Source organism: Bufo bufo, chromosome 2 (genome assembly GCF_905171765.1).
Source record: "Bufo bufo chromosome 2, aBufBuf1.1, whole genome shotgun sequence".
Taxonomy (NCBI): Eukaryota; Metazoa; Chordata; class Amphibia; order Anura; family Bufonidae; genus Bufo; species Bufo bufo.
In genome coordinates, this window is record NC_053390.1 from 305,679,017 (window position 1) to 305,702,919 (window position 23,903).

The 23,903-nt window shown below is 44.4% G+C and overlaps 2 protein-coding genes across 4 annotated transcripts in view; one reads left to right on the forward strand and one right to left on the reverse strand.

The window, feature by feature from the left end:
* The window catches only part of ACIN1 (apoptotic chromatin condensation inducer 1), a 91,532-nt gene extending 88,455 nt beyond the window's left edge, over positions 1 to 3,077 (forward strand). The window contains 5 exon segments of the mRNA XM_040419738.1: positions 421 to 528; positions 648 to 707; positions 709 to 952; positions 1,079 to 1,179; positions 1,263 to 3,077. Coding sequence (XP_040275672.1) covers positions 421 to 528; positions 648 to 707; positions 709 to 952; positions 1,079 to 1,179; positions 1,263 to 1,541 — 792 coding nt within the window. The 3' untranslated portion in view covers positions 1,542 to 3,077.
* The window catches only part of LOC120989023, a 284,579-nt gene continuing 263,115 nt past the window's right edge, over positions 2,440 to 23,903 (reverse strand). Inside the window, exons 8-9 of one of the 3 annotated variants that reach the window (XM_040416863.1) lie at positions 8,130 to 8,164; positions 3,202 to 3,318 (exon numbers count right to left, since the gene is read on the reverse strand). In XM_040416863.1, the coding sequence (XP_040272797.1) occupies positions 8,158 to 8,164 (7 nt within the window). In that variant the 3' untranslated portion in view covers positions 3,202 to 3,318; positions 8,130 to 8,157. Of the gene's footprint in view, positions 3,319 to 8,125; positions 8,165 to 23,903 lie in introns of all 3 variants that reach the window. The other 2 variants (XM_040416862.1, XM_040416861.1) reach the window with 2 other exon arrangements.

Here is a 23,903-nt window from a genome sequence, read left to right on the forward strand (position 1 = left end):
CGTGTGAATGGACCCTAACCGTGTATTTGTCCCCTATCCGTATTTGGAATTTATGCACTCTTCAGTGTGTGTGGGTGAGAGTTGAGGGGGATAGTTATTGGCCAAACAGCTTACTGCCGTGTAAATGGAAATGCTGCCATCAGTGTTCACTTACTTTCCTGCTGAGCATCAGTTGCACTTGTCCTTGTTTAAGTTTTCCTTTTTATTTGGCATTTGTCAACATTTTCTTCAGTTACACTTTAGCATGCTCTATCGCCAAACGAGGAAGAAATAATAACCTTCAATGTTATTTGCAATTTGAAAAAGACATACCATGTCAGCAGCTTTAGAATGATGAACGTGTACTTGGCCTTTAGACAATTCTGTGTAGGCTTTATGCCATCTCTGTGCCTCTGTGCTAAATTTCTCTTGTTTCCCTAGTATTCTACAGTAGAAGAAGCTGTTGCTACAAGGAATTCTCTGCATGGAGTGAGATGGCCCCAATCCAATCCTAAATTCTTATCTGTAGACTTTGCAGAACAAGATGAGGTAAAACTTTCCAGATCCATACATGTTCATTTTTTAAAGGTGATGTTTAGTCCCCATGTTCTGGCTTGTCTTCTCTTTCCTTGTTTTCAGCATACTACTGTAATTATCATACCCTTTAGCTGGACTTCCACAGAGGTCTTCTTCCAGAGAGACCACCTGAACGAAACCAGAAGAGCCCCTCACCAACACACACACTCTCATTCGCACGCATATGCCCCTCCATTACGCGGTGAACACCGGGAACATGAACGTGGTGTGAGAGAACAGTGGGCTGAGAGGGAGCGTGAGATGGAGAGGAGGGAGCGTACTCGATCGGAACGAGAGTGGGATAGAGATAAAATTCGGGAGGCTCCCAGGTCACGTTCCAGAGACAGACGGCGTAAAGAGCATGCAAAGTCCAAAGAGAAAAAGAATGAAAAGAAAGGTAGTCACGTTGTTCTGCGCTGCTTTACTTATGTACTTGCACTGGTGGTCTCTGTAGCTTACATGCAACTGTCCCCTCTATTTCTCAACTTTCTTTGAGTTTATTGGTTTTTTATTCCATTTGCAGAGAAAGTTCAAGAGGAACCTCCAGCTAAACTCTTGGATGACTTATTCCATAAAACCAAAGCTGCCCCTTGTATATATTGGTTGCCCCTCACAGATGATCAGGTATGAAGTATGTCAATGGGGTTAAACTTGGTTTGAATGCTTGACTTGAGAAGGTGTAACATTTCCATCATCTCTTCTTGCAGATTGTAAAGAAAGTAGCAGATAGGGCAGAGCGAGCGAAAGAAAGAGAGAAGCGCCGTAAAGAACAGGAAGAGCTAGAAGAGGAAGAAAGAAAGGAGCGAGCAAAGGAAAGGGAGAAGGAGGTCGAGCGAAACAGAGAGCGGGCACGTGAGGCCGAGAAAGAGAAAAGGAGAGAGCACAGCAGAGAACATCCTCGTGAGCGAGAACGTAGGGATCCTAAAAGGCACAGCAGGAGTCGCAGCAGGAGTACACCAGTGAGAGATAGGGGAGGACGACGCTGACTCCAGTCTGAGGCTTTTCCTGACTGTCCACTCGGCTGCTATACGCCTGTCCAGGGCAGGTGGCGATAAAGTTCTTATAACTGTGTAGGCGTTTGAAGGAGCATTACTCACCATGCTCCTTCACAAGCAAATTGTTTCTTTTGTAAGAAACACTCAGGCAAGGAGACTGTATCCTTCAGTAGGATTCATGATACTCTGTCTGTATTCAGACTCCCATCCTTGGAACCTTGTCTGCCTACTTGTCCCCTCTTTCCTTTCTTTTCCCAAATTCTTTAATTCTAACTCTGTTTTGAGGATTATCGTTCAGATGATCATTGGTTCATCATTGGACTCTCCTGAAAAGTTTGTGCAATGAGGCTCATCTCTCTCTGTAACTGTGCGCCTGTCAAAATGTCGGGCAATTGGTTACTTTATTCTCCTTTTGCCACATGTGGCATCTTACCCTACTATTTTTTTTTTTTTTAATTGTGTTCCTTTTATTTTTTATTATAAATGAAGTGGATTATCAGAAAATAAAATTCTGCATTAGTTTTATATTTGCGATGTCTTACCTGTCTGAGGCACCACATGCAGTGTATACTAGATGGTTTGTTTTTAGCACAGATCATGCACCCTGACCTGCCTACTTGGTTTTAATCTCTCCTCAGTCATCCAGTATTACAAATGGATGTACTAATATTGGTTAGGAATATGCTGGTGTCTGTTACTGTATGTGTTTTGTCATATATTTTGAGATGTGGTTATACATAAATTACAATTATTATTATTTTTTTTTTTTTTAACCCTGTTCATGGAGTGTTAGTGGCTTGTGAACCATGGGGCTGAAAACGTGTCCACTTGGGTCAAAGGCTGCTAACATTCCTGATTTCTATTAAGAATAAGGTTTCTTTTTTTATAGAATGACATGACCTTTTATAGGAGTGAAATAAAAATGTGTGTACTTCACATAAATCCAGTTCAAAACTGGAATCTGATGAGTTACACACTTCAGACTTTCTATATTAAAAAGAGTATATATTGTAAAATGGAAAGTCTTGGTGGCGGCATCGTATAAGAAAATTCTGTTAGTGAAACTGTCTAAATTATTGATTTTATATTGATGCACATTATTTGTTTTATACTGTACATAACACTGTTGGAATGGCTTGAGGTGGGTTAAAAGAAGGAACTGAGAGGGCGTAGTTTCAGTTGCTTTGATGCAAGCTCTTCTGAAGAAGCCCCGTATTTGCTAAGTGCTTATTGGTAAAGTCCCCTTTTCCATGCAAGGAGTATAGGCAGAAGTCCTGCACCAAGATCATTGTGGCTTACAAAGAAACACAAGCTTTTCCCCTACAGATGTGTAAAAGCCTCCTGAGAAAGATGTGATTGCAGCATTTTGTAAGTATAGCCCCGTAGTACATTGGCGTATATATAAATTATCACCACATGAGATATGCAGCCCTTGAGCTTTGGCCTTTGGGTTTTTGTACTGTATACACCTGCCTAGAGTATACCATAAAAGTAATGTAAATATGCAATAAATTCTATTACTTCCCACTGGATGTTGCACATTCTCTACAAGCACAAAAAGCAAAACACTAATTTTATTAAAAACCTAGATGAGCCTGAACAGCTTGGAAGAAAAGCTCTTGGTCAACTGCTACTCCCTGGGACATCACATAAAAGGCAGGCGCAGGATTGATCCTTGGCACACTCAAGATATTGCTGTGGATATGGGCTGCGAATCCCTTGCTGGTTGACATATTCAATTGCCCATTTGTTTATTTCAGCCGGATACCTGTTGGAAGGAGACACAGACACATTAAGTTGTGTATAGGGGGAAGATCTGCTCCGACACTTGTCACATTTGATAAAATGTTTTCTACATTGACCGTTCAGTTTAACCAGAGCTATACTTTTAAGTGCTGTAGAAAGTAGCAACCTCTAGAGTGGTTTGTTACACGTGTCTTGGTGACAATCCAAAGCGCTACTGCCAACACAAACAAAGATGAGACTCAAGACGGCCACTAAATATATAGCACCAGTTCTGCCCGGTTTATTCCCCCCTAGTTATAGTAAGCTACTTTCGCACCAGCATTTTTGCTGGATCCGTCGTGATAATACAACCATCTGCATCTGTTCTGAATGGATCCAGTTGTATTATGTCTTATATAGCCCTGACGGATACGTCGTGAACTCCATTGAAAGTCAGACACAATAGAAAACGGATCCATCCTCATAAACTTACATTGTTAGTCACAATGGATCAGTCTTCCTCCACACCACATCGTGGACAGAAAACCGCTAGGTGTCATGCACACGAACGTTGTTTTTTTTTGTGTGTGGATAGGATGTGGACCCGTTCATTTCAATGGGTCCGCAAAAAATGCGGACAGCGCACCGTGTGCTGTTCGCATCAGTATGTCCAATCCGTTGCCCCACAAAAAAAAATAGAACATGTCCTATTCTTGTCCGTTTTAGGCATTGTTACAATGGATCTGCAAAACAAAAACGGATGGCATACGGATGTCATCATTTATTGTTATTTTTTTTTAGGGGGGGGGGGGGGGGACCGCAAAACACATAGTCGTGTGCATGTAGCCTTATTCTGTCCGCGATGGGGACGGAACGGAATGCACTGTGGTGCACTCCTTTTCATTTAGTTAAGTTTTGTCCCCATTGACAATAAATGGGGACAAACCAGAATTGTTTTTCCCCCGCTATTGAGATCCTATGACTGATCTCAATAGCGGAAAGGGAAAGTGCAGATATGAAAGTAGCCTTATTCTGACAGCTCTGTTAATCATGCCAGGGTCACTGTACATGACCTGTCCTTTTTCAGTAATCTTGAGTGACATTCATAGAACATTGGCACAGGTCTCCTTATTCTTAAGATGGAGGAAGCTCAGAATGGATGGTCAGTGGTACAGGGATAGACCTTGTTACCTCTAATGGTACCCATGGAGAGGACCTCCTGCAGGACAGGAAACCTGTATAAATAGCAATGTTTGTTTCAGTCCACTAAATGTGACCTCTGCCCACTTGAAGTGGGTCTTCTAACAGTTCATATTCACGAACACAGATTTCTGATGTTCCTCATCAATATATCCACAGAAAGATAATGCAGTTGCACAGTGTGCACACAGTAAACTTCGAGAAGCCCACCAGTTTTCACCTAGGAGCCCCTGGTTGAGGTTTCCCATCCTTGACTGGTAGATTTAGTCACATGATGGCATGAGGTAAAAGACAGGAATCCTCGTCATTTGCTGAATGTGGTCTAAAAGGCAGCAATGGGGGTCATATAACGACATATATGAATGCAAGAGTAAGTAGAGGATAGAATTTAAAAATAAATAATGTAGGAGGAGAGAAAGATGCACCTGATGAATCAGAGGTGAAACCCAGACTGGGCAATTTCCATGGAGGAATATTGAGGTTTTACTGATGTGCACGTTTACACTTTGTAAATACAATAAATAATTGTGTTTGAACTCCAGCTTAACCCCTTCACTACCGAGCCACTTTTCACCTTAAATTTTTGCAAATCTGACATGTCACTTTATGTGGTAATAACTTTAAAACACTTTTACTTATCCAGGCAATTCTGAGATTGTTTTCTCATCACATATTGTACTTCATGATAGTGGTAAAATTGAGTAAAATTTTTTTATTTTATTTTTTAAAAAATACCAAATTTACCAAAAAATTTTAAAAAATTAGCAGATTTCAATTTCTCTACTTTTATCATAGATAGTGATAACTCCAAAAATTAGTTATTACTTTACATTCCCCATATGTCAACTTCATGTTTGGATAATTTTGTGAATGCCATTTTATTTTTTTGGGGACGTTAGAAGTTTAGAAGCAAACCTTGAAATTGTTCAGAAAATTTCCAAAACCCACTTTTTTAGGACCAGTTCAGGTCTGAAGTCACTTTGTGAGGTTTACATAATAGAAATCACCCATTTTAGAAACTACACCCCTCAAGGTATTCAAAACTGTTTTTACAATTTTTGTTAACCATTTAGGTGTGCCACAAGAATTGATGGAAAATGGCGATGAAATTTCAGAATTTCACTTTTTTGGCAGATTTTACATTTTAGTCAATTTTTTTCCACTAACAATGCAAGGGTTAACAGCTAAACAAAACTCTATTTATTGCCCTGATTCTGTAGTTTACAGAAACACCCCATATGTGGTCGTAAACTGCTGTACAGGCAGACAGCATTGCGCAGAAGGAAAGGAACGCCATATGGTTTTTGGAAATCTGATTTAACTGGGATAATTTTAAGCTGCCATGTCCCATTTGAAGCCCCCCCTGATACACCCCCAGAGTAGAAACTCCAAAAACATGACCTCATTTTGGAAACTATGGGATAAGGTGGCAGATTTGTTGGTACTAGTTTAGAGTACATATGATTTTTGGTTGCTCTATATTACACTTTTTGTGAGGCAAGGTAACAAAAATAGCTGTTTTGGCACCATTTTTATTTTTTGTTATTTACAACGTTCATCTGACAGGTTAGATCATGTGCTATTTTTATAGAGCAGGTTACGGACGTGACAATACCAAATATGTTTCAGTTTTACATAAAGCATTTAAAAAAAAAAAAAATTTGTGTCTCCATATTCTATGTCTTATGTAGGGGCTCATTTTTTGCTGTATGAGATGACTGGTACTGTTTTAGGGTGCATATGACTTTCTGATCGCTTGCTATTGGACTTTTTGTGATGCAAGGTGACAAAAAAAAATTGACACCGTTTTTATATTAGTATTATTTTTACGGTGTTCACCTGAGGGGTTAGTTCATGTGATATTTTTTTTATACAGCAGGTTCTTAAGGAAGTGGCAATACCTAATATGTATACATTTTTTTATTTATGTAAGTTTTACACTGATATAATTAAAAAAATAAAAAATTTTATGTTTTAGTGTCTCCATAGTCTGAGAGCCACATAGTTTTTATTTTTTTGGCGATTGTCTTAGGTAGGGGCTCATTTTTTGCGGGATGAGGTGACTGTTTGATACTATTTTGGGGGGCATAGGCCTTTTTGATTGCTTGGTGTTGCCCTTTTAGTGATGTAAGGTGACCAAAAATTAATTTTTTAGCACCGTTTTATATTTTATTTTTATTTTTTACGGTGTTCATCTGAGGGGTTAGGTCACATGAGATTTTTATAGAGCCAGTCGATACGGATGTGGCGATACCTAATGTATCTACTTTTCATTTAATTTTTTTTTTTAACTTTATTTTGGGAAAATTATGCTTTTTTATTTTAAAAAAAAAAATTTGTCCAACTCTGGGACTTCAATTTTTGGTGGTCTGATCGCCTTTACAATGCATTACAATACTTATTACCACTGTAGTACGCTTACAGCCTGCTTGCCTGTGAGATCCAGGGGGCTGGATTTCACAGGCTCTCCCGGAAGCTGACCGCGGCCGTGCAAGGGTTAATGCGCCGGTATCGGGTGTTTTTTACCGATGCTGAAGCATACAGCAGGGGTCTGGCTATCAGTGACAGCCGGACCCCTGCCTCTGATCAGACGGGCGCAGCTTCTGCACCCGCCCCATCAGCGCACCATACCTGTACTGCGCTGGGATTTCTGTCCCGCATTTCCAATCTGTTTTTATTTGCTGATTGCAGATATATTCTCTTTCTTGAACATGGTTATGGGGGGGGCGGCCATCTTGCCTGAACTGTTCTTAACAGTGTTTAGAAAGCATTAAGAAAATGACTTTACAGCAGCCCCATGGACCATAGACACAATGGTCAGGAGGGGAGCTCATTGACTTCTATGGGAGAGTTTTCTAGACATGTTGTGACCTGTTCAGAGGTCATTGTACAAGGGAAGAATAGATGAGCTTTCACAGTCAACTATTGTGAATGGTGGATCTGTCTTCTTATCTATACCACAGAGGTGATATAACAGGCAGGATTAGAATGACAGATCACATACTGTAAAGTGATCTGTACAGACAAGAAGTGGCACTTAGTATTAGTTTTCAGTGTGAAAACTACAAAATTTTAGAGTTTTTGTTTAAATAGATTTTTACATAGAAAATGAAAAAGTTCTTTAAAAATATGGTAAACATAAAAATGTGATTTAAACAATCCGTAATTTTTTTTTAGGACATTCCGGTCAGCAGTACATCACTATTGCATGTTCCTTCCCCTTTTCCCTGCATAAGGGATTTTAGGAGAGGACTAGAAAATGGTCTGGTTGTCCTGAGCAACAAAGTACTGGAATTAGCCACATCTAGTGAAGCCTGAGTGAAACTGGTGGGCTTCTGGAAGTTTGCGGGTGTGTATATACTATCCCCAGAAAGGTACTGGAGTTGCACATGTTGATGAGGAACAGCCCAAATCCATGTCTTTGTGAACAAAAAACCTGTAGCATAAAAAGTGGGACACATTTCTTTACAACTTTTTATAGGTTACCTCAGTGTGGCTTACCTTATCAAGGCTCCGGGTCCCTGGTGCAGGCGGGGGTACCCAGAATTAACAAATTCAAAACAAACAAAAAAATACAGCAGTCTATAAAAGCTTTACTATTTTATTGGAAAATCCTTAAAAACATCTTGTTCAATAATTAAAAAACATACCTACACGTTTTGGACATAGTGTGATTTGTCCTTTAATCACTGAAGAGAAAAAAAAAATAGTTTTCGAGGTGCTAATCACTAAACCCATAGCTTAAATAAAATATGAAAATAAAAACAGTGACCTGTTTTAGAGGCGTACGATTTATATTTGTCCTTACTCATAAAACATCATTAAGGACAAGTCATACTATGTCTGAAACTTGTAGGTCTGGTTTTTAATAGTGGTAAAAGATGTATTTAAAGGGGTTATCTGACAAATGATGATCTATCCTAAGGATAGGTCATCAATATCTGATCGGCGGGGGTCCAACACCCCGGAGCCCTGCAAGCCTGCTGTTAGAGGTTGGGTCGCTCAATCAGCGCTGGTAAGGATTCTGCTACTCTGCCCAAGCATCCATATTCCCTCGCCAGCTGGGTCCCCGACCGTGTTCGATCCATGGGAATTGGAAGGTAGTAGATAGCTTCCTCCCTTTCGTTGCTCAGTGGGCGCAATACACCTCTGGAGATGGGAGTTATGTCATAACCATGTGGAGGAGGGGGCAGAGCGTTCAGAGCGCCTCATTTGCTAGTTTTACAGCCTATTTTAGGCTGAAATCTAATGGGCTTTTTCCGTATCACCAGTGAGAAGCCAGAAAACGCAGGATTCCATTGACCAAAGCGATGCAAGGCCTTCCAGCCCAGTACTTTGAAGAACACTGGCTGTTGGGAAATTTCTTCTTTGGTCTCTAGTAGGAGATATTTGTTTTAGAGACCTATAGGGAAAGGGTCCCAGGCATGGGTGGACTGGGAACTTAAAGTGGTCCTGGAATAAATCCTAAGAGGCCCCAATGTTGCTAGGTGGGTCCAAATTGACAGAAGGGGGGAAAACACAAACAGATGGTCCATAATAACCTTATTGCGGCACAAAAATACCATCCCACAGTACAACACAAAATACTTCCCCAGAAGCTGTCTCTCTGTGGTGGCCATCAGGAGCTGCCATGTTCTGTTTCATACAGCAGAAACCACGTCTAATATCTTGGTCGTGGACTTTCAAATCTGACGACGGCATCTGGATGCCACTAAAACCCGGAAGCATACATTTCTGGGTGCCCCCCAGAAATTAGACACTACCTTAAAGAGGACCTGTATTGCATAATATGCAATGAAATCTGAAGTCAGGAGGAGCTGAGTAGATTGATACAGTGCCTTGAAAAATATTCATACCATTGAAATTTCCAAATTTTTTCATGGTATACCCACAAACTTAAATGCATTATTATTGGGAGTTTATGTGATAGACCAACACAAATTCATGGGGAAGACACAAAAGGTCATTGCTAAAGAAGCTGGATCCAAACATTACTAGAAAAGTTGAGTGGAAGCAAAATTGTTGTAGAAAAGCCTTGAATGGATTGTCAAGACAAGACCATTCAAGAATTTGGGGTAAGGTTCACAAGGCGTGGACTGCCCTTGGAGTCAGCTGCTTCAAGAGCCACTACACACAGAAATAGCCAGAACATAGGCTACAACAGTCACACTCCTCCTGTCAAGCCACTCATGACCCAGAGACAATTTCTGAAGCGTCTTACCTGGGCTAGAAGAAAAAAAAAGGTACTTGACTATTGCTCAGTAGTCCAAAGTCCTGTTTTCAGATGAAGTACATTTTGTATTTCATTTGGAAATAAAGGTCCCAGAGTGTGGAGGAATAGTTCAGATGCACAAAATCCAAGTTCCTTGAAGTCCTGTGTGAAGTTTCACAGTCATCTATCTGCTGGTGTAGGTTCACTGTGTTATATCAAGTCCAAAGTTGGTGCAGCCATCTAACAGGAAATTATAGAGCGCTTCATGCTTCTCTATGCTGACATTTTCCAGCCAGACTTGGTACCTGTCCACACTGCTAATACCTGGTTTTAATAACCACGGTGGTCACTGTGCTTGATCTGGCCGGCAAACTCGCACTGACCTAAACTCCATAGAGAATCTATGGAGTATTGTCAAGAGGAAGGGAAGAGATACCAGACCTAACAATGCAGATTCGCTAAAGGACGCTGTCAAAGCAACCTGGGCTTCCATATACCTCAGCAATGCCACAGGCTGATTGCATCCATGCTACGTTGCTTTGATGCAGTAAGTCATGCAATAGGAGGCCCAACCAAGTATTGAGTGCATTATACACTGACTCAAAAAAATAAAGGGAACACAAAAATAACACATCCTAGATCTGAATTAATTAAATATTCTTCTGAAATACTTTGTTCTTTACATAGTTGAATGTGCTGACAACAAAATAACACAAAAAAAAATGGAAATCTAATTTTTAACCCATGGAGGTCTGGATTTGGAGTCACACTCAAAATTAAAGTGGAAAAACACACTACAGGCTGATCCAACTTTGATGTAATGTCCTTGAAACAAGTCAAAATGAGGCTCAATAGTGTGTGTGGCCTCCACGTGCCTATATGACCTCCCTACATATGCCATGTGCATGCTCCTGATGGAGGTGGCGGACGGTCTCCTGAGGGATCTCCTCCCAGGACCTGGACTAAAGCATCTGCCCAACTCCTGGACAGTCTGTGGTGCAAACGTGACGTTGGTGGATAGAGCGAGACATGATGTCCAGATGTGCTCAATTGGATTCAGGTCTGGGGAACGGGTGGGCCAGTCCATAGCATCAATACCTTCATCTTGCAGGAACTGCTGACACACTCCAGCCACATGAGGTCTAGCAATGTCTTGCATTAGGAGGAACCCAGGGCCAACCGCACCAGCATATGGTCTCACAAGGGGTCTGAGGATCTCATCTTGGTACCTAATGGCAGTCGGGCTACCTCTGGCGAGCACATGGAGGGCTGTGCGGCCCTCCAAAGAAATGCCACCCCACACCATTACTGACCCAATGCCAAACCGGTCATGCTGGAGGATGTTGCAGGCAGCAGAACGTTCTCCACGGCGTCTCCAGACTCTGTCACCGTCTGTCACATGTGCACAGTGTGAACCTGCTTTCATCTGTGACAGTGGCGAATTTGCGCTACCAGGAGACAGGCCAGTACATCAGGAGACGTGGAGGAGGCCGTAGGAGGGCAACAACCCAGCAGCAGGACCGCTACCTCCCGCCTTTGTGCAAGGAGGAACAGGAGGAGCACTGCCAGAGCCCTGCAAAATGACCTCCAGCAGGCCACAAATGTGCATGTGTCTGCTCAAACGGTCAGAAACAGACTCCATGAGGGTGATATGAGGGCCTGGACGTCCACAGGTGGGGGTTGTGCTTACAGCCCAACATCCGTGCAGGACGTTTGGCATTTGCCAGAGAACACCAAGATTGGCAAATTCGCCACTGGCCGCCCTGTGCTCTTCACAGATGAAAGCAGGTTTACACTGAGCACATGTGACAGACGTGACAGAGTCTGGAGACGCCGTGGAGAACGTTCTGCTGCCTGCAACATCCTCAGCATGACTGGTTTGGCATTGGGTCAGTAATGGTGTGGGGTGGCAATTTCTTTGGAGGGCCGCACAGCCCTCCATGTGCTCGCCAGAGGTAGCCTGACTGCCATTAGGTACTGAGATGAGATCCTCAGACCCGTTGTGAGACCATATGCTGGTGCGGTTGGCCCTGGGTTCCTCCTAATGCCAAGACAATGCTAGACCTCATGTGGCTGGAGTGTGTCAGCAGTTCCTGGCAAGACGAAGGCATTGATGCTATGGACTGGCCCGCCCGTTCCCCAGACCTGAATCCAATTGAGCACATCTGGGACATTATGTCTCGCTCTATCCACCAACGTCACGTTGCACCACAGACTGTCAGGAGTTGGCAGATGCTTTAGTCCAGGTCTGGGAGGAGATCCCTCAGGAGACCGTCCGCCACCTCATCAGGAGCATGCACAGGCGTTGTAGGGAGGTCATACAGGCACGTGGAGGCCACACACACTACTGAGCCTCATTTTGACTTGTTTTAAAGAGGACCTTTCACCGATTTTGACCCCCTGAACTAACCTATACAGACATGTGGAGCGGCGCCCGGGGATCTCTCTGCACTTACTATTATTCCCCCGGGCGCCCGCTCCGTTCTCCTGCTATGTCCTCCGGTATCTCCGGTCCCCTAAGTTATGGTAGGGCGGAGTCTGCCCTAACGCTGGCCAATCGCATTGCAGAGCTCACAGCCTGGGAGAAAATAACCTCCCAGGCTGTGAGCTCTGCGCTGCGATTGGCCAGCGCTAGGGCAGACTCCGCCTACCATAAATTAGGGACTGGTATCTCCGCCTACTATAACTTAGTGAGCGGAGATACGGAGGCATAGCGGCAGAACGGAGCGGCGCCCGGGGATAATAGTAAGTGCAGTGAGATACCGGGCGCCGCTCCACATGTCTGTATAGTTAGTTCATAGGGTCAAAATCGGTGAAAGGTCCTCTTTAAGGGACATTACATCAAAGTTGGATCAGCCTGTAGTGTGTTTTTCCACTTAAATTTTGAGTGTGACTCCAAATCAGACCTCCATGGGTTGAAAAATTTGATTTCCATTTTTTTATTTTTTTGTGATTTTGTTGTCAGCACATTCAACTATGGTAAAGAACAAAGTATTTCAGAAGAATATTTAATTAATTCAGATCTAGGATGTGTTATTTTTGTGTTCCCTTTATTTTTTTGAGCAGTTTATTAAATTTTATGAGATGTACTTGTATGTTTAGGATCGTTGTCCTGCCTGGAAGGTAACACTCTGCCCCAGTCATAAGCCTTTAGGAGCATGGTGCTGCATCATGTTTCAGGGTGAGGATGGTGTGTTCAGGGTGATGTGCAGTGTTAGTTTTCCTCCACACAAAGCTTTTTGCATTTAAGCCAAAAAGTTCAACTTTGGTCTATCTTCTAGTTCTGATTTCATTGTTCTTGGGGGAAGTATGAGCGATTGATAGCATTCTCAATGTACATACACTGTGAACAATGATGTCAGAAAAAGAGCAGAGATTTAAATAGATAAATTACAAGTTTTACTGAATCGTATTTCAACCTGCTGTATGCAGATTGTACAACATCTTGCAGTGACAGGTTCTTTTAAAGGGACAAAAAGATGACCAGCTCACAAGAAGTCAATTACATCAAATTTAATCCCAACCTATAAAATTATGCCAGATATTGGCCAATCATACATAAAGATAATGCACTCTTGTGTGCTGACATGAACACACCAAATAGCAGTATAAAATCAAAAGGCAGTTATGAATATCTAAGATAGCAATAAAATTAAAATGGCAATAAAATTATTATAGTCACGGTCCCTCCTTTCTATTAAGTTGCGGAGCTCTCGCAGCTTAATCTATAATATTTGGACTGCAGCCCTATGTTATTTTCCTTTAGATTTTCTTAATTGATGTATTTTCAGCAGGATGGTGGAATGTTCTATGGGGCATATGTGAGTGTCCAGTGTCTCAATTCACACTGATAGGTGCGTTAAATGATTAACAGTGATGGATTAACGTGTCCAGTCGCTTCGCCGCCTTTGTAGTGTAAAGGGTAGTTTTCTTTTTTATAGCGCTTATGCGCTTCTTACCCGATGTTAGTGTCTACACGGTGACGTCTGTTGGCATACACTCCAGGTATCGGTCGCTCCACGAATGACTAATTACTAATGACGCTGCGCGCCTGCGCAGTGCGGCTTTCCGGACGCTGACTGTTCCACGTGTGATCTCTGGTTGTTAGCAGTACTGGGCACCTGCACAATACAAGGTTCCGGACGCTCGCAGCCCTCAAGTTGTTTCACTATGATAATCTAGCTTCACAATTGCGAATTTTCCGGTCATACCCGGTCATAGAAATATTACACCAATTGTAACAGGGGTGCAGTCACTTTTCTAGCCAGACGCGTTTCAAAACCGCATGGGTTTCTTCCCCAAAATCAGCCGAAGCATGCGCAGTAGTTAAAGAGATGCCGTGCCAACAATGGGCATCGCAGTGCGCATGCTCCGGCCCGGCGAGGCAGTGCGCAGGCGCGGGATCTCGGCCAGACCTTAGGATGATGCAAGGGAATAGGAGGGCGGGCATATGCAGAGGCTGGGGCGGGGGAACAATGAAAAAAGGCAGGGCAGCCTGGGCACCAACACAGTGAACGCCGCCCCTGGGCACTTGCGAGTGCTTATTTGCATATCAATAAAAGTTCGTTTTTCCAGCTTCTGCAAGTGTAAAGACAAAGGTACCATTACATTCATGTATTAGGTGTGCTATAGGGCAATGTAAGCACTTTATATGGCCATATGGAGGGGACAGACTCCCTTTAAATTTGATGTAATTGACTTCTTGTGAGCTGGTCATCTTTTTGTATATTTATTGTTTAGCTATTGGATGGTAGCAGGCCATGCTCTATTTTGGTGAGCTTCCCATAACTATTTTTTTGTACTCTTTTGAAGGGACACTCGCACTCACCAGACACTCACACTCAACAGGGTTGTTAACTAGTTGGGAGATGTCCCTGCACAGTCTCACTTTATCCAGTCAGTGCTGCCATTGTCATTCTGTGCAGGTACACCCCTTCCCCCCAACTGGTTAAAAACCTTCTGAACCTTAATGAAGACTGCTAGCAATTCATTCATAACTTCTAGTAGAAATAATGAAGGAATGGCAAAACACAGTCATAAGAATAGATGTTCCAGAATTATTACATCGGGAATGCATGTAGCTGTTAAAACAGGTATGTCAGGAGAGATAACAGGTCCTCTTTAATACCTTCAACGCTCTACATATTTCAAAGATAAAATTGACGAAATCTGAGAAGGCTTCAAGTAACAACCCCTAGTACAGTGGGGGTACAGTGCTCTTCCTACATAACCCAGTTTACCACCATCACTAAAGAAAAGCTTTCCACCTTATTCACCAAGTGACAACTCGCCACCTGTGCCCTTGACCCAATCCCATCACACCTCACCACTATAAATACCCATGCCCAAACCCACCTCTTTAACGTATGGCTAACCACTGGCATCTTCCCTTCCTCTTTTAAGCATTCAACCATCACGCCCATACTCAAGAAGCACTCCATGGACCCATGCTCTTAGCTATAGCCCCATCTCGCTACTCCCATTCAGATCAAAACTCATACAACAACAGGTCCATCTCAAACTGTCTTCCCACTTCTCATCCAACTAATTTTTATTTATTTTTTACTTTCAGATTTGTATTAGGTTTTCAGTACAGATAAACGCATATGAGCATTCATTTAAGATGTAATCTAAATAAAGCAATGACACAAAGAAAGGAGTATCTTACATACTTAAAGTTTGTGCATCATTTTCATGTGTAATAAACAATTAGTAACTGCTAACAAACAAGCAAACCTAGTGATCCGTAAATAAAGTGCAATATTAACTATATGCCCTATAGCAGGGATGGCCAACCTGAGGCTCTCTAACTGTTGCAAAACTACAAATCCCAGCATGCCCACACTGTCTACAGCTATCACCCTACAGCAAGGCATGGTGGGAGTTTTAGTTTTACAACTGGAGAGCCACAGGTTGACCATCACTGCCCTATAGCATAAAAGCCAGAAGGTTAAAGCATTAGTCATGTCTCGACAAAGCCACTCACCAAAAAAAAAACTCCAGTCATGTTTCAAAGAGGACCTAGATCATTACAAAGCCATCGATGGTATACTGGACGCATAAGGAGACGCGCACCTCAACTCCCATCTTTTTGATGCTCGGGAGCGTTCCCTGATATGAACCTGCATATATACATTCATGTTGATATATTGGTTGACTAGGGTTATTATTTCCGATATATTCGGGGTGATAGGTAGTTTCCATGAGGTAGCAATGAACTTTCGTGCCGCCGTTCGGACCCCTGCTACCACCCATCGATGACTGTGCGGGAGGGTCTCCCATCCCAATAGAGAGCAATCGATTTAGAGAAGGAACGGTAAATGCTCCTCAAGCCACAGCAAATAAGAATTAAGGCGCCAGAGGGGTGGGTTGGGGTCCGGATAATTGTCTTGCAAGTGTAAGAAGACGGGGGGCGTAATCAGACCAGGTGATATTGCCTAAAGCAGAGTGTGAGGACTTATGTAAAAAGCTCCTTGTACAAACATTTAGGCCAGGCCTATAAAGTATACTGCAGTGAGGGTTGAGAATATGGACCTAAGGAGCAGCACCACTATCCCCTACAATATAGCAGTTCATAGTATGGGGACCAGGAGATGTGTCAAGGTGCAGGCCACACCAGGTGCACCAGCGGTACTGGTGATTTATATGTGCACCACAGCTCGAGGCCAGATGACCCACTGCCCCACGAGGTAAGGTCATAAAGTCACCAAACTGGGTTGCCTCAAGCGGAGAATGGAGAGGGGTGCAGTTTATCCCACAGAGGGCACTGGTTTAAAAAAAAAAAAAACACAGCAGGGAGCTGCAAGTCAGGGCCCAGGATGAGAGCACCTATCTGCAGGCAAACATCCGCTGCCAAGCTTGCAAGAGGCGGGCTGTGTCCACAAGGGAGCAAGGGACAGGCCAACAAAGGTGGATGGCCCAGTCCGGGGTCCCCCCCACAGATGAGGAGACTTACTTGAGGCGGTCCGGTGGCATGAGGCGGGTTCCCTTGTAAGAGCAGGAGACACCAGAGTTTGGTGGCAGCAATCCCGCGCCAGGTCCCTCAGATCCAGGATTTTCCTCCAAAAGCGGACCAGCAGGCAAGCGTCTGGCAGGAAGGTCAGCACTCCAGACCGCGGCTCCACATCTCAGGTAGGCCACAATCTCTCAGAGGCACAAAGAGGGGGTCCAAGTACTTCCCCGGTGTGCAGGGGGGGATAATGAGTCTCAGGTTACCCCGTAGTGGTGCTGGTGTCCACGGATGGAAGTAGATTCAGGTGGATTTAGCTGGAGCACCGAGCACCCATCCAACTCACTTTTTGATCCGCTACAATCTGGCTTCAGACCCCAATCATTCCACTGACCGCCCTGAACAAAGTCTCCAATGCTCTGCTTGTTGCTAAATGTCATTACCCTTTGCTTTTCCTTCTTGAGCTCTCCTCTGCCTTTGAAACCGTCAACCGCACTCTCCTGTTACAAACACTCTCATGCCCTCTACAAAAGAAACCTGGCCCTCTCCTGGATCTCCTCTTACCTCACCAACAGAAACTTTCAGCGTTTCCCATTCACACACCACCTCCTCATCAAGCCTCCTCTTTGTTGGGTCCCTCAAGGCTCTGTCCTGGGCCCTCCTACTTTTCTCCATTTATACATTCAGCCTGGGACAGCTCATTGAGTACTATGGCATATGTCATTCTGCTCTGTCCTTCAAGCCACACATCCAAACCCTTACCCCACCTGCCGCTTTCATCTTAAGAACTTCTTTCATATTCGCTTCTTTCTCACCCTTTAGGTCGACTAAAATTGCTAATGCACACCCTCCTAGACTACTGCAACATCCTCTGTGGCCGCCTATCTAGCACGCTTACACCCCTCCAATCTATTCTCAACTCTGCTACCTGGTTAATCCACATCTCCCTTGGTTTCTCCTCTGCCAATCCCTTCACTGGCTCTCCATTGCCCTGCGAAATCAGTTTTAAATACTAACAACTACATATAAGGTCATCCACAATATGTCCCCTCTTACATCTCTGGCCTGCTTTCCAGACATCTCCACACGTAATCCCCAGTCCTCACAAGGACCTTGTTCTTTGTTCTCCTTTCGTCTGTTTACGCAATCGTCTACAAGATTTCTCACATGACTCCCCCATACTCTCGATCTTGCCACCCCCAGCACATCAAACTCTCCCCCAACATCCAAACCTTTGAAAGGCAACCAAGAAACTCACCTCTTCAGGAAAGGCCCTACCACCTGCAATAAGCATACTGGCATCACACAGCTAAATGAGCAGCTTTTACCCTCACCTACTGTGTCTTTTCCTTGTAGATTGTAAGCTCTTGCGGGCAGGGTCCTCTCTCCCTCTATACTACTCTGTTAATAGTTTCATGCTTATCGTATTGGTATTTTTTATATTATGTATGTGTAAACCCTTGTTGATGTACAGCACCATGGAATTAATGGCTCTTCCAATCAAATAATAATAAAAGGTCTTAGAACCATGTATTGTCATTGTCAATAGAGACAAAACTGAACAGAACTGAATGCTCCAAAATGCATTCCGTTCCGCTTAGTTGCGTTCCCAGACAGAGAGCAAACCGCAACATGCTGCAGTTTGCTTTCCGTCCTGGTATGTGGAACAAGACGGATCCGGCATGACCCCCAATGTAAGTCAATGGTGATGGATGTGTTTTCTCTGTCACAATCTGACACAATAGAAACCGGTTCCTTCCCAATTGACTTTCAATGGAGTTAATGAAGGAATTTGTCTTGACTATGTTAAAGATAACACAACCGGATCCATTCATAACGGATGCAGATGGTTGTATTATCAGTAACGGAAGCGTTTTTTGCTGAACCCTGCCAGATCCCAGCAAAAATGCTAGTGTGAAAGTACCCTAAGGAGGACTAGGTGAAGGGGGTTTTAATGTTGGATGATGAAGGGAGGGGATTTGTCAGAAACCCAATTAGCCTTTCTGAGTGATCTTAAACCTAAATAAATAAATAAGAACTTCTTCCTACCTTACTAGAGATTTCATAATGTAGACATTGAAGTCCACAGTAAATCTCCTCTTCAAATATTGTGTGATGGCATCAGTAGACCTAGAAGGACTCATATTACATCCTATTCAGAGAGACTACCAAATATTTTTGAGCGATGCAGTGATGATTCAAGGATCCCGAGTACACCTTTCAATACAAATCTCTTCGTTTAGGCATTCCTCAAGCTCCAGGGTATTTACAAAAGTTGTTACAGAGATGGCCTCGTTCATAAGATTACATTATGTTCATTCCATATATAGATGATTTTCTGGTAGTAGCAGTCTCAGTTCAGCATCTGCATGTCTAGCTTTTGGAGGTTTCCTTTCTAGGGTGGCACATAAATTATGAAATATCAAACCAGACTAGGGATGAGGGAATCAAGATGCTTCATCCGAATTCAATTCACATAAAACTTTGTTTGTAATACTGTTTGAAGTGGGAGCTCCTTACAGTATTAGAATGTATTGGCTCAGATGAGCCGAAGTTATTACTTTGCGAAGTCTCACGTGACTTGTGTAATAACTTTGTGAATGGATTACTACTGTAAAAAACCTCAGTACCAAACTTGGGTTCGGTTCCAAGTGGTACCTTGGAACGAACCAGAGTTCGGTACCAAGGTTTTTCTCAGTAATTTCCCTTTACTTTTCCTCTTTACTTAAACATCTGAGCAAGGGACTTCTGTGGCCACTCTCTCACAGCCTCAATATCACTACGGATGCAAATCCCCAGGAATGGGAGACTCACTTAGATTCTACTCCCCTCCAGTCTCAGTGGTCAATAGCTCTGATGGAGAGTCTTCTTATTTAAAGAACTCCTGGCTGTGTTCCAGCTCTCTCTCCCTCACATAAAGGATCACAATATCAGGATCAAAATCCTCGTCGTTTGGAAGTGGAGCTTTTCTTCAGTATACTTGTTCACATCCAGATTAAATAGCAAATCAACAGATTTTTTTCCCCTGAATCCAGCAGACCGACCATCTTCAGTGCATACTTTAGTCCAGAATTTGGAGAAGAAGAGAGAGGGTATGCCTTCCCTCCAATTGCTTCATTCTGGGAGTATTGAGAAAGATCCGGGAGGACAGAGAATCAGTTATTCTTACAGCACCATTTTGGCACAAAAGTCCCTGGTTTACATATCTAAGAATTGTGTCCACTGGTCAGCCAGGGAATCTCACTGCCAGGCCAGATCTTCTATCTCAGAGCCCTGTGTTTCACCCTCAGGATCAGAAACCTCTAACTACTGGAATCTGAAGTCTTCCCACCTGAGTTTAGAAAAAAAATTGATGTCCTCTACTCTTAAGGTGCAGGTGTCAGCTCCTAGTTCTTGTTTAGATTCCAAGTTAGCGGATCACCCCTGGGTTAAAAAGGTTCCTGGTAGGAATGAGCGAACCCGAACTGTATAGTTCGGGTTCGTACCGAATTTTGGGGTGTCCGTGACACGGACCGAACCCGAAACATTTTCGTAAAAAGTCCGGGTTCGGGTTCGGTGTTTCGGCGCTTTCTTGGCGCTTTTTTGAAAGGCTGCAAAGCAGCCAATCAACAAGCGTCATACTACTTGCCCCAAGAGGCCATCACAAGCCATGGCCCTACTATTGGCATGGCTGTGATTGGCCAGTGCAGCATGTGACCCAGCCTCTATTTAAGCTGGAGTCACGTAGCGCCGCACGTCCACTCTGCTCTGATCAGTGTAGGGAGAGGTTTGCAGCTGCTGTTAGGGCGAGATTAGACAGTGATTAACTCAGCAAAAACACTTAATTCAGTGATCGATCTACAGCTGTGGATCATTGAACTGCTGCTATTTAATTGCTCAGCGTTTTTATGTCACTTTTTTCTTGGGTGATCGGCGGCCATTTTGTGTCTTGTGGTACACCAGCACAAGCTGCCACCAAGTCCATTTAACCATCAATAGTGTGGTTATTTTTTTGCTATATCCTACATCAGGGGCTTGGCTGTGCTTGCTATTTTATTGAGGGGTAAAATACAATTGCCAAAATAGCAGTACCCTAAATCTGGTGTTTCAGCTGTGGCTAGCCAATTGTAATACTGTCTGCTGTCTGCCGAAGGCACAGTTTTTGTTCTGGGTTGAATACAATTCCCAACTAGCAATTCCCTAAATATTTTTTTTTCTGCTGTATCAGGCCAAGTTTAAATCGATTCCATAAAGGGTATATTAGATTTAAGGTGCGATAGTGTCATCCTCAATAACTTCACACGCTACCGTGCATTCCAAGTCTAATCTGTCCGTAAACGTATACCTGTCACCCAGCGCCTAAATAATAGGCCTAAAATTTATATTCAGCTAAATCTGTGTTTATTGGCTGAGGCTGGTCAATTCATTTAGTGTCCGCCAAAGCACAGTTTTTGTTCTGGTTGAATACAATTCCCAACTTAGCAATTCCCTAAATATTTTCTTTCTGCTGTATCAGGCCAAGTTTAAATCTATCCATAAAAGGGTAATTAGATTGAAGGTCGGATAGGGTCATTCTCAATAACTTCACACGCTACCGTGCATTTCCAAGTCTAATTCTGTCCGTAAAAGGATACCTGTCATCCAGGGCCTAAATACTAGGCCTACAATTTATATTCAGCTAAATCTGTCGTTACTGCTGTGCCTGTATTAGTGTAATACGGTACATAAATAGATAGCCAGATAGTGTTAGGTGCCTGTAAAAAAAGGCCTGAATTTGAATTCAATACATTGGGCGAAATAATTTTTTTCTTATTGTGGTGAACGGTAACAATGAGGAAAACATCTAGTAAGGGACGCGGACATGGTCGTGGTGGTGTTAGTGGACCTTCTGGTGCTGGGAGAGGACGTGGCCGTTCTGCCACAGCCACACGTCCTAGTGAACCAACTACCCCAGGTCCCAGTAGCAGCCAGAATTTACAGCGATATTTGGTGGGGCCCAATCCCGTTCTAAGGATGGTAAGGCCTGAGCAGGTATAGGCATTAGTTAATTGGGTGGCCGACAGTGGATCCAGCACGTTCACATTATCTCCCACCCAGTCTTCTGCAGAAAGCACACAGATGGCGCCTGAAAACCAAGCCCATCAGTCTGTCACATCACCCCCATGCATATCAGGGAACTGTCTGAGCCTTCAAGTTATGCAGCAGTCTCTTATGCTGTTTGAAGACTCTGCTGGCAGGGTTTCCCAGGGCATCCACCTAGCCCTTCCCCAGGGGTGGAAGAGATAGAATGCACTAACGCACAACCACTTATGTTTCCTGATGAGGACATGGGAATACCACCTCAGCACGTCTCTGATGATGACGAAACACAGGTGCCAACCTGCTGCTTCTTTCTGCAGTGTGCAGACTGAACAGGAGGTCAGGGAGGAAGACTGGGTGAAAGACGATGCAGGGGACGATGAGGTCCTAGACCCCACATGGAATGAAGGTCGTGCCACTGACTTTCACAGTTCGGAGGAAGAGGCAGTGGTGAGACCGACCAACAGCGTAGCAAAAGAGGGAGCAGTGGGCAAAAGCAGAACACCCGCCGCCAAGAGATTCCCCGCCTGCTACTGACCGCCCGCCATCTGGGACCGAGCACCCCAAAGGCAGCTTCAAGGAGTTCCCTGGCATGGCACTTCTTCAAACAATGTGCTGACGACAAGACCCGAGTGGTTTGCACGCTGTGCCATCAGAGCCTGAAGCGAGGCATTAACGTTCTGAACCTTAGCACAACCTGCATGACCAGGCACCTGCATGCAAAGCATGAACTGCAGTGGAGTAAACACCTTAAAAACAAGGAACTCACTCAGGCTCCCCCTGCTACCTCTTCTGCTGCTGCCGCCTCGGCCTCTTCCTCCACCTCTGGAGGAACGTTGGCACCTGCCGCCCAGCAAACAGGGGATGTACCACCACCTCCGTCACCAAGCATCTCATCCATCTCACAAACATTTGAGAGAAAGCGTAAATTCCCACTTAGCCACCCTCGATCACTGGCCCTGAATGCCAGCATTTCTAAACTACTGGCCTATGAAATGCTGTCATTAAGGCTGGTGGACACAGACAGCTTCAAACAGCTCATGTCGCTTGCTGTCCCACAGTATGTTGTTCCCAGCTGCCACTACTTCTCCAAGAGAGCCGTGCCTTCCCTGCACAACCAAGTATCCGATAAAATCAAGTGTGCACTGCGCAACGCCATCTGTGGCAAGGTCCACCTAACCACAGATACGTGGACCAGTAAGCACAGCCAGGGACGCTATATCTCCCTAACTGCACACTGGGTAAATGTAGTGGCGGCTGGGCCCCAGGCGGAGAGCTGTTTGGCGCACGTCCTTCCGCTGCCAAGGATCGCAGGGCAACATTCTTTGCCTCCTGTTGCCTCCTCCTCCTACTCGGCTTCCTCCTCCTCTTCTTCCACCTGCTCATCCAGTCAGCCACACACCTTCACCAACAACTTCAGCACAGCCCGGGGTAAACGTCAGCAGGCCATTCTGAAACTCATATGTTTGGGGGACAGGCCCCACACCGCACAGGAGTTGTGGTGGGGTATAGAACAACAGACCGACGAGTGGTTGCTGCTGGTGAGCCTCAAGCCCGGCCTGGTGGTGTGCAGTAATGGGCGAAATCTCGTTGCAGCTCTGGGACTAGCCGGTTTGACGCACATCCCTTGCCTGGCGCATGTGCTGAATTTGGTGGTGCAGAAGTTCATTCACAACTACCCCCGACATGTCAAGCTGCTGCATAAAGTGCGGGCCGTATGTGCGCGCTTCCGGCGTTCACATCCTGCCGCTGCTCGCCTGTCTGCGCTACAGCGTAACTTCGGCCTTCCCGCTCACCGCCTCATATGCGACGTGCCCACCAGGTGGAACTCCACCTTGCACATGCTGGACAGACTGTGCGAGCAGCAGCAGGCCATAGTGGAGTTTCAGCTGCAGCACGCACGGGTCAGTCGCACTGCGGAACAGCACCACTTCACCACCAATGACTGGGCCTCCATGCGAGACCTGTGTGCCCTGTTGCGCTGTTTCTAGTGCTCCACCAACATGGCCAGTGGCGATGACGCCGTTATCAGCATTACAATACCATTTCTATGTCTCCTTGAGAAAACACTTAGGGCGATGATGGAAGAGGAGGTGGCCCAGGAGGAGGAGGAGGAGGAAGAGGGGTCATTTTTAGCACTTTCAGGCCAGTCTCTTAGAAGTGACTCAGAGGGAGGTTTTTTGCAACAGCAGAGGCCAGGTACAAATGT